This window comes from Pteropus medius, unplaced genomic scaffold (assembly GCF_902729225.1).
Source record: "Pteropus medius unplaced genomic scaffold, Ma_sr-lr_union100, whole genome shotgun sequence".
NCBI classification, from domain to species: Eukaryota; Metazoa; Chordata; class Mammalia; order Chiroptera; family Pteropodidae; genus Pteropus; species Pteropus medius.
Window position 1 is genome coordinate 195,214 of NW_024340695.1, and position 10,953 is coordinate 206,166.

At 36.0% G+C, this 10,953-nt stretch overlaps 1 protein-coding gene and 1 non-coding gene across 2 annotated transcripts in view; one reads left to right on the forward strand and one right to left on the reverse strand.

The window, feature by feature from the left end:
- Positions 1-2,443: 2,443 nt before the first annotated feature.
- On the reverse strand, positions 2,444-2,516 carry TRNAK-CUU (transfer RNA lysine (anticodon CUU)). Its single transcript has one exon. It is a non-coding gene; the product is annotated as a tRNA-Lys (tRNA).
- A 1,833-nt stretch (positions 2,517-4,349) lies between these two features.
- Positions 4,350-10,953, forward strand: part of PSMA3 (proteasome 20S subunit alpha 3) — a 17,983-nt gene continuing 11,379 nt past the window's right edge. The window contains exons 1-3 of the mRNA XM_039863915.1: positions 4,350-4,530; positions 6,055-6,137; positions 9,291-9,414. Of these exons, the coding sequence (XP_039719849.1) occupies positions 4,510-4,530; positions 6,055-6,137; positions 9,291-9,414 (228 nt within the window). The 5' untranslated portion in view covers positions 4,350-4,509. The remainder of the gene's footprint in view (positions 4,531-6,054; positions 6,138-9,290; positions 9,415-10,953) is intronic.

The window sequence follows — 10,953 nt, forward strand, 5'->3', positions numbered from 1 at the left end:
GAAACAAAAATTTTGGTAGTTTTTTGCTACCCAGTTTGTGGTACTTTGTTATGGCAGCTGTAGGAAACTAAGACACCCTTTTAAATTTACTGGTTCAACACATTTATTGAACATCTGCCAGATGTTAATTTAGGTGCTCGAGATACATCAGTGAGACAAAAATCTTGCCTTTGTGGACCTACATTCCAAGGGGGTAGGTAAGATTAAAGAGACATAATGTTACCTTCTATGGGAAAAATAGGGTAAAGTGGGTGGTGGTGTAGTTGCCAATCAGAATAGGATGGTTAGGGTTCGGCTCACTTCTTAGTGATTTAAAAAAAGACAAATCAGGCAAGTGTGATGTAATAAGGAATATATTTGGTCTCTACCTGGTTCCTAACTCAGAGTTCCTAAAACCCTTATGATTTCCTGAATGATAGGGGTACTAGGAGCATCTTATACAGCATTCCTAAATCCTTTGGAATTTCCTGGGTAATAGGAATGTCTTTTGTTATAATGAGGCAACTTTTGGTGGGCTCCTGAGTAGCTTCATGATAAAGGCTAGTCACCAGAAAGACCAAGCCCTGATTAGAAGCTTAGAACTTTCAGCCCTACCCTATGTCATCCAGGGATAGGAGAGTCGCTAGAGACCGAGTTAATCTATCATACTACATGCTGAAGCCTTCAAAAAATCCCTAAACTACAGGTTTCAGAGAGCTTTCATGACAGTTAATGCATCCAGGTGTGCTAGGAGGTGGCATTCCAGAAGAGGGCATGGAAGCTCCTTATGCATTGCTTATCTTTGACTCTTCCTGAGTTATGTCCTTTATAATAAACTGGTAATAGTAAACCGTTTTCCTGAATTCTGTCAGCTGTTCTAGGAAATTATCAAAACTGAGGAGAGGGTTTGTGGGAACTACGATTGACAGTTGATTTATAGTGGGTTAGTCAGAAGGGCTGAAAGCCTAGCACTTGGGATTGGCATCTCACAGAACATCCACTTCAGACAAGTTGGTCACTCTCCAACTCAATACCAAACATCTTACTGAGTGGCTGTTACTTTACTAATTTCAGTTTTATCCTTCCTTTAGTCTGCTCTCCCTATAGATAAGATTTATTAGTCAAAGAATTGCCTTGGTCTTCTGAGAACACCCAGTCGTGAAGGAGCCCTCACTTCCTTGGACCCTCCCCAAAATTACTCGAAGCCCAAATCCTATAGTAGGTTCTTTGTATCACTCTCTTACTGAAACATCCCACAGTTCTCCTTTGCTACAATGAGTAATACATCAAAATTGTTCATCTATAAGTGATTTTTTGGTATGGCTGAGGGGCGTTGACATAGTTAAGAGGTGTGAGGAGAGGTATGGTGAAGGTAGGCGACTGGGTGACTTGCTCCAAAGGGGAACAGAGAAATAGAATGGTAGCGTGAATGGAAACAAATTTTTTGTTTTAAGATAGAAAAATAACAGCATGTTTGCACGTTAAAGAAAACAAGAAGAGAAAAATTGGTAGTTTAGTAGGAGGGAAGCTGGTGGATAACAGAGGTATAGGAACTAGTGCTTTAGATAAGGTTGGCGTTAGGTGGCTGCATGGATAGTTCACCTATGTGGTCTGGTGAGTGGGATCCTGGGACGTGCCTGGATGTGGTGGTACGGGTGTGTGTGGATGTTCTCTTTTTGAATAATTCAAAATTCTCAGTGAAGAAGGAAGAAGGCAAAAATCTCACCTTCTGCATATATTTAATTGCCCACCGAATTTCCACATTTCAGTTCGTGTTCCTGTTTCAGCCTCACCTTTACCAGAATATTAGCTTCCTCATAGCTATCCAATTGGATGGATAGATCCAAACGTAGTCCTAAGAACAATGGGAGAAAACTTGCTGTATATTCTATTCTGGTTGTGCAGATCTGACACAGAAAGAAACATTTCTCAATATATATTCTCCACGGGATATTTCGCTACCTACACCCTATCCTAGGGCAAGCCCTACAATGAAGGTAAGAAAAAATAAAATAAAAAAGGAAGACACATTTTCTCCGAAATCCTCCAGCCTCCCCACCTGCTTTTACATAGGATCTCTTAAATTTGGGAAAAAGCTGCCAAAATCGGGGATCATATTTTGTTTTGATAATAGCAAAATTGCCCTCTACCAGCAACTATGCATTTTAACACGGAAAACGAGTCTCAACTTTAAACAGTAGACTTTCAATTGCCTCTGCTTTTAATGAAGAAGTTAGGGAGTACAGAAAGGAAGAGGAACATGGGCTTTTAAGTGCGCAACCGTAGTTTGAGACTTGTTTACAAAATGAAGTCTTTTTTCCAAAGATCTGGTTAATATCAAAATTATTTAAATTAATGCGGTTTAAAGAACGCTCCTTAGTAATAATATTTCGGAAAAACCTTAAAATAAGATTCCTTCAGAGAACGAAAAAAAAAAAAAAAAAAAAAAAAAAGTCACTGTCTGCGCCCAACGTGGGGCTCGAACCCACGACCCTGGGATTAAGAGTCCCATGCTCTACCGACTGAGCTAGCCGGGCGTCTGTGGAATGAGGCTGTTTTTCTAGCCTTTGATGATTGTTCAGCTATATCAGGTTTCAACATTTTATCGTACTTAATTTCTATAGCGTGTATATCCATCCCTAAATCACTGAAAACATGCAAAAATTTATCATTACAAAGTCACTGAATCTGCTCTGAAGTGTTTTAAAATACTGCCTAATTTGTTATCTTTAGAAAACACGAATGAAGGCTAGCCACCTTCTATCAAATGGCATACTGGATTCCTACAATTTAGGGAGCAGATTAAAGAACATACAACCTAAGAGGTTAGCTACACTGAAGAACAGCAGAAGTTAGCTATTTTTCCTTTAATATAATTTAGTCAAGGAACGTTAAATTGAGGAAGGGGATTCTAGTTCGATGAAAATAAGGCCTCTCTGATCTACAGCCATACCACCCTGATCGTGCCTGGTCTCGTCTGATCTCCTAAATTAGTACTTGGATGGGAGACCACCTAGGTATACCAGGTACTGTAGCCGTTAAAAAATAAATAATAATAATAATAAGGCCTCTTTCGGGTAACTGCCTGATATTTAAGAAATTGGATCCTCAGGTGGTATGGCTGTAGATCAGAGAGGCCTTATTTTCATCGAACAGGGTAATTACCATCCAGCTCAAATGACAGAACCTGGGAGGAAAGGATTATAGACTCTTATGGTAAAGAATGTTAATTCTAAGAGGAAAAAAGAAAAACTGATTTTGATCAAATTATGACTAGCTGAGACAACTATTTCCCAAACTAAAGGAGCCTAGAGACATGACGATTTTGGATATTCTTTTGCTGCAACGGGTATTATTGAGAGAATTGCCAAAATCTAAAAAAAAAGCCTGTATATTTAAAAACAGTATGTTAATTTTCTGATTTCCATAATTATACAGTCAATACATAAAATGTTTCGAGGGAAACATACGCCTTAGTATTTAGCAGTTTAAGAAAATGCTAATAACAGTATAATCAGATTAAGTCCAAAGCACTACAAAATCTGGTCCCACGTCCACATCTCTAATTTCACTTCCTCTCACTCTCCTCTGCTCAATCACCATGACAGGCTACACTGAGCTTACGTTCCTATAATATTCCAAGTTCATATTCCGATAATGATCCAAAAAGTTCGGTTTAAATATCACCCATGCAGAAAGTCTAAGCACCTAAGCACCAGGCCTAAAATTCAAACCTCTGTTCTCTTCCACCTTATCACAAGGTCCAACTATTTTGCCTATTTACTCTTTGTTGGCTATTTCCTCTCATTGAATGTAAACTCCATGAGGGATGGAGTAATGTCTACTTCACCGTTTTATCAGCAGTGTTTAGCAGAGTACTTGGGTCATATTAGAGCTCAATATATATCTTTAATTAGTCTAATCCTTAATTCTACGAAATAGTTATATTCTTTAAAAAAGTACTGCTTCTGTAAAATTCCTGAGGTCAAAGGCGAAACTCTTTGAGTGTAACTTCCTTCCTTGTAAGTATAGGTGGGTGAAGGAAATGCCCTTAAAATACTGGGTCAGAACCTGGCTGCCAAGTGTGGAGGGAGACCTCTCCTTTACCGCTTTCTCTGGTCTTGGTAAGAACATCCTTGCGCTTTGCTCTAAGAAAGAATAATGTAGCAAAATAAACAGATAATATTAAAGGTAAATCATTCCTAGGAAATGGAACGGAACAGGTCCTCAGACAATATAGCTCAAAACAGCTCAGCAACACTGAGTTCCGAAACCGAAGAGGTGAAACTCCCTTCCTTTTCCCAAACTCCACCTCCACTGCATCTGCCTATGAGCGTCGCCCGCCACGTTCCTCTCCTCCTTCTCCCACAATCCTCTGTTCACCGGGCTAAAGACTGGGAAACGAGCTACAGAGAAGGCTATTGGTTGAAAGAGCAGCCAATGAGAGAGCCTATTACTAGTTTGCGTGCTGTGGTGTAGGGGGTGCGCTTTAGGCCCTGAAGCGCTACGCGTTCTGCTGGTTTTATCAGCATGAGCTCAATCGGTACCGGGGTGAGTTCTTGTTTTTCCGTGCGATAGTCTAGTGTAAAGATTAGCGTTGAAGGGAAGTCGGACAAACCGCTTGGGGTATATCAGTTCTGGGTGCGCTGGGACTGCCTTCGGCCAAGTGGGCCGCTTCTAGTTGTCTGGCGAACGGCCGTCTTTCCTACGCTAATTTTTAGGCCTGAGTCTGCGGTGACGGTGACCTGAAGCTTTTAAGCTCTGGTGTAGCGGGCTTGGCGGCGCAGCGGTAATATTTGGAGCAGCTTTGGATTGCTGAGTCACTTTCTTCAGCATCTTAGGGAAACCGAAAGTAGAAACTCGTGGGGTCTGAAAGTCTATAAAGGGTTTGGGTGTCAGTCCCTCCTGAGAACCACTGAGGCAAGGCGTGTTGAGGTTCCAAGGTTTGAGACGCTGCTCTCCGTGGACAGCCTTTGCAGTTCCTAGGGTGCTGCTGACTCACGAGGCCTTCTCTATCGTCCCTTCGAGTGTAGTGATCCACAGTGTAGTGATCCTGGAAACCCTGTCGGGACAATAAAAAAAAATTATCTGATAAGCGAAATCTGAAAAATCCTTTCGTTTTTCCTTTGTCTCAGCTTTTCCTGTACAAATTCTTAATAGCACATTACCGTAAACATTGAAATGGTTAGCTAGAGACATAACCACTTCTGACTATGAACAGACAAGACTGTTGAGGATTTTGAAGTTGGACTTGTTAACTTGTTCGGTTTACTACCTTTGTTAAATGTACTGCATGTAAACAATCTTTTGCTTACTCCCCGTATGTATTTCTCCACATAGAAAATATAATTTTGTTTAGAAATAGTTATTGGTTGTTTGCACTAGAAGCATTGAATAATCGGTTTCTTAGCTCATCTATAGCTACAATTCACAAGATTTGATACTCAGCTTTAAACCCAAATACTAGTTTTTCGAGTTTGATAATAGGCAGCTTATGTTTGGAATGGTTTAATCCATTCGGTTATGAGATGCTAAGGTTATGTCATACTTTTTTAGTATTAGTAATTGCTTAATAATGCATGTTGTAGCAAATAGACTTTGCAACTACATTAAGAACACCTTCAATTGATAGTATTTCATTCTACAAACGTTTTAAAAATACTCTATGCTATAACCATGTGAGATATTTTGGTATTACAGTGGTAGAATTAAGGATCTCTGTTTAACAGATCAGGAAACTGAAACTAAGGAAGCACTATGGTTGAAGGCTTATCTCCTATTTTCATTTCTTCCAAGAATTGCTGATATAAAGACTTGTCCACTTGACATTTTTCTCCACTTGATGAATAGGCATTTTAAACTACATGCCCTAAATAGAGCTCTGAGTTTTCTCCTTCCCTTGCCATTTTGCATTTCTTATAATCTTTAATTTTCAGTGAATGGTCCAGTTCTAGTTGCTCAAATGAAAAAAATCTGTGATTTCTGATGTGTAAGCCATTTGGAAAAAAAATATTCTAAGATTATTACTGCCAAAGATACATTATTTTAGGCTTACTGTTGCCTTTTTTCTCCTAGTATGACCTGTCAGCTTCCACATTCTCTCCTGATGGAAGAGTTTTTCAAGTTGAGTATGCGATGAAAGCTGTGGAAAATAGTAGGTAAGAAACATTATTTTACTTGAAATTGGCTTGTTTTAACCAATTATTAAATAGCTCCTTTTCTTTATTTTTGGTAATTAGCCTTTGTTATGTTACTTTGCTGTAAAATAATATGTGACCTAAAATTTCAATTTATTAGTCATTTCTGTATCTCTTTTTAGGCCACATCTTTTCATTAGCCTCAGTCCTATATTTCCAGTTGATTCCAGGATTATCTACTTGGCCATTTTACATGGTCAAATATAGTGCATAAAACCAGATCCATTATCATTTTGCTAGCCCATTTCCCTTTTTCAAATTCTTGGGTTATATCATTGTTTTCCTTGGCCGTATATTGATTGTCTTAAGAGTCTAGCATATAAACTAATAGTTAGAAAACATTTAACCATTTAATTAAATAATTTGATTTCTTCCTGTATCGAAAGATGATAAATTCTTTTAAAGAAAAATTTAATCTTAGGAATTTAAGTCAAATATTTTTGAATCTCTGTTAAGTATAGGAACTACCTAAACAATTAATGACATATGTTAATACTTAAAAGCACTTTATTAAAATATGTATATCATGATCATAATTTTATAAAAGTATACCCCAGAAGGTAATATGCAAAAGTTTAAATTATAATCTTCCCCTTTAGCCTCATTGAGGAGTCAGAATATGAAAGGAAAATTGTACAATGTAACTATAAAGGCTAGATTGTTTAGAATAAAAATGTACATAAAATTTTGGTGTCAGGATCCTTTCAGTGAGGACCTCAAAGAGCATTTTTTATGTAGGCCCTAGGTTCTACCAACATTTACCATGACCCTAGAGAGCTCTTATTTATGCAGGTTATTGGTTCTGTCAATATTTAACCATGTTAGATTTTAAAACAAAATAATTCATTAAGAGTAATAATAAACACAACTGCATATTAACATTAATAATTTAACATTAAAAATGTTTGACATTGAAAATTTTTTAATGAAAAATAACTTTTCTAAAATCTAAAAAAATGTAGTGAGAAGAATGGTGTTGTAAATCTCAGTAGTTAATTGAAGCTTGATAGAAGACAGATTCTCATGTCTGCTTCTGCTTTAATATGCTATTACTTTTACTAAAGCACGTGAAGCAAATCAGGCTTCATCCAGATATGTAGTTGGAAAAATAAGTACTTTAATAGCCTTTTTGGATAATTATAGATGTTCTATGATTACACACCAAAACTAGACAAATGGTAATTTCTTAAAAGTTAGTTGCAATGTGGTATCTAAAAACTTAACAATAAACTTTTTCTTCTTTTAAATTAAAATCTGTTGGGCTGTCTTGCACTTTAGATGTTTTACCTATGCATGATTTGCAATATTATGAATTGGTCATTTGGAAATTGTTGGTTCACTGAGTTAGAACAAATCTTCCAAATCTGACATGCTTAGTTATAAACTGTCAGAAATATCACACTTGTTAATATTACCATCACTATGATCATAAAAGTTTGTAAGTATTAGGAAACAGACAAGCTCACATGGGTGAATATATTTTCTAAAATTCCAATTTATGCTTGAAACATGAATTTTATCACTGGCAACAAAATACTGTCAGTTGTTTTCCTTGAAGTGACAATTTCACTTGTTCATTTTAGAAAAAAAAGAAAAAGTCTGCCAAATACTGAAGTTTAAATAACCAGTTTTACCAGTGCTTGTTCCTTTAGGCTACCATCATATGTCGTTTTACAGCAGAAGTTGTTTGAGTACCTTCCACTTCAGTATGATAATAAAAAGATAAGAACTTAAGGGTTGTCATCTAATAAAATTAATTACTGTTTTATCAAGGATATTCTTAAACTAAAAGTGGCTATTTTTGAACTGTGAGAGCCTAGCAGTGAAAAATGTAATTAATAGTTTACTGCTACCATTTATTGTTACTGTATTGATTTGTGTTAAAGTGTCAGCAGTTTTACTCAGTGCTACTGTGCCATCAATGCAAACGACTACACAGTGGAAAAGGCAAATGATGTCTTTGTATTTTTATGAAAATAATTTTGACTTCATAGGCCCCTTAAAAGGATCTCATGGATTCCCAGGGGTTTCACAGACTACACTTTGAGGACTTTTAGTTCAGAATAAAGAACATTTTAGATTTTGAACAATGAAGAAGATGATGACTTGGGATAATCAGGAAAGACTACCTGAGGCTATAGAGTTTAAGTTCAAATGAATTTGCAAGAGTTTGTAGTAATTTATTTAAATATGCAGTGGTGAGGAGGAAGTATATTCTAGCACCCGTGATAACCTCAATAAAGTCATAAAAGCAAAAACGAATGTAGGTGTTTGAGGGATGACAGTGAGGTTGAATTCAGTAGAACACAGGATTTATAATAGGAAATAAGCTAGATGGACTTGGCAGATTCTCAGGATTTTTGAAAGGTGGGCCAAGAAATTTAAACTTAAAAGGAGAGCCATTGAAGATACCTGAAGAATGGGGAAATTCTTTGCAAAATGTATATGTCGCTCCTCACTTTCTGGTTGTTTCTGATCAGAATTCCCTTTATTAAAAGAATTAGAAAAACAAAGTAATTAATGTATTTTCATCTTGAAATGGCAATGTATTTTCCTCCATATTTTACTTAAGAGGTTACTTTAAGATCTGTCGTTTTAAATTTGTACATAGCATATATTTTATTATATATACTTACTTATTATAAGCAATACATGGATGTTGCAGAAAAAGCAAACGAACAAAAGAAAAAGAATTATAATCTCTTCACCCAGATTAGTCACTGCTAACTTTTTAGTTTGGGTATAGCCTTTTTTTCTGTGCATATTGTGAACCATTTTTAATGGACAATAGTTTAGTCAACATTTGTTAAAATACAGCTATCATATGGCAGGCACTATGCCATTTTGCACATATTTTGTTGGCATCTTTTTTTCACTTATGTATTAAATCTTTTTATGTGATAATATGGTAGATATTTTTTGTTGGTCATACGTTCATTTACATGGATCTAATTTACCAGACTTTAGGATGTTTCCCCTTTCTAGTTTTCAAATGTATTTGTTTAAAAATACTTGACATGCTTTAAAAAAGTAAGTGCTACCTATTTTTGTCTTTTTAAAACTTGTTTATAAAGTTTATTTTCATTTAAAAAATTTATCTTCTCTTTGTTTCAGTACAGCTATTGGAATCAGATGTAAAGACGGTGTTGTCTTTGGGGTAGAAAAATTAGTCCTTTCTAAACTTTATGAAGAAGGTTCCAACAAACGACTTTTTAATGTTGATCGGCATGTTGGAATGGTAAGGTTACATTTAAAAATGTTTTTTTTTGCCTTGTCTAATTTCTTGTGGTGTAATTAATTGGTATATATTAAAATGTGATTATAAGAACCCATTTATTACTTTAGCATTGAGGCAGAAACATATCAGAGAGCAGCCATAGAAGTAATGACAGCATTACTGGTTTGTGAACAGTTTACTATCTAAAAGAAAGGTAGCATTCTCATAACCTGATTGGAGATAGTTATGAAAACCAAGTTGCCTTAAGAAAAGGAAGAGGGCAGAGGGGTGCGTATATAGAAAAGAAGTCTTGGCAGCATACATTACCAGTGAAGGCAAATGCTTGAGACCGAAGTATCTTTAGCTTTTTGTATCCCTTGTGGGGATCACTGTCATACTGAAGATATTAACAGAAGATACCTTTATAATAAGGTGGAGCACCAGGAAAGATGGTTAATGAAAAGGAAAATGAACTTACACATTTTAATAGCTTTATAGGCACCACTGTATTTATTTCATGCGGCTGGTATCTTGAATGACTGCTTTGCACAATTACACGCCACCATTACATTACTGGTGTACACTGAAGTTATCCTATATGGATGTCAGACTCTTCAGTAAGAACATCAATCTAAAGAGGAAGTGATTGTAACCCTGCTTACTGAAAAGCATAGGAAAAAGAGAAAACCGTGTGCAATGTGCTATGCTAGAGGTTCTTTACATAGTGTTGGTTAATCTTGACAACCCAGTGGAATTAATATTAATCCCATTTTTACAAATGAGAAAACAGACACACAGCTGGTAAAGATACAAATTGGGATTCAAACTTGGATTTGAATGGCCTACATGTTAATGCAGAACCCATTCTGAGATCTTATAGGACCCAGTCATTCTTTGGTTAGCTTTGGTGTTTCTATTACACACAAATACAAAAAAGGACTGGTAAAATATAACCAGGAAACTGCAAAGCTACAGATGAAGATTTTCTTTTGCTTTTTCAGTGATTATTTTTTCTGAACATATTTTCTCTCCTGAACAAATTTATTATTGCCAGTGAAACTGATATGTTTTGATGAAACTTGCCAGACTGTAACCTAGCCGATAGGAGGTGAACTAGAGAATTATGCATTTTTTCAGCTAGTAAAAACACTTTAGGTAGGTGTATTTTGAAAAAAATTATGAGCTTATAGGCACTTTAGTGATAGAAAAATTGTCCTAAAATACTCAGATTTGTCTCATTTATTATTTAAAGTCAGGAAACTGGATGGCATTCCTTATAACCAGAAATTGGCAAAACATTACACATTGAAGAGGGTTGGAAACAATTAAGAATTAATGTTTTGTTTCCACAATTGTCATCTTCAAGTGATTTGAGAATTCCTGGACTTCACAATAAACTTTCTCCAAGCAATAGAAGATTTAAATGGTGAAATTGTTCTAGTTTCCTCACCTGTTAAACTAGAGTGGTAACAGTGCCTACCTCATAGAGTTGTTGCAAGGTTAAGAATTATGTAAAATGCTTAGCATGTAATTAATGAGTGTATAGTATGTGTTAGGAAT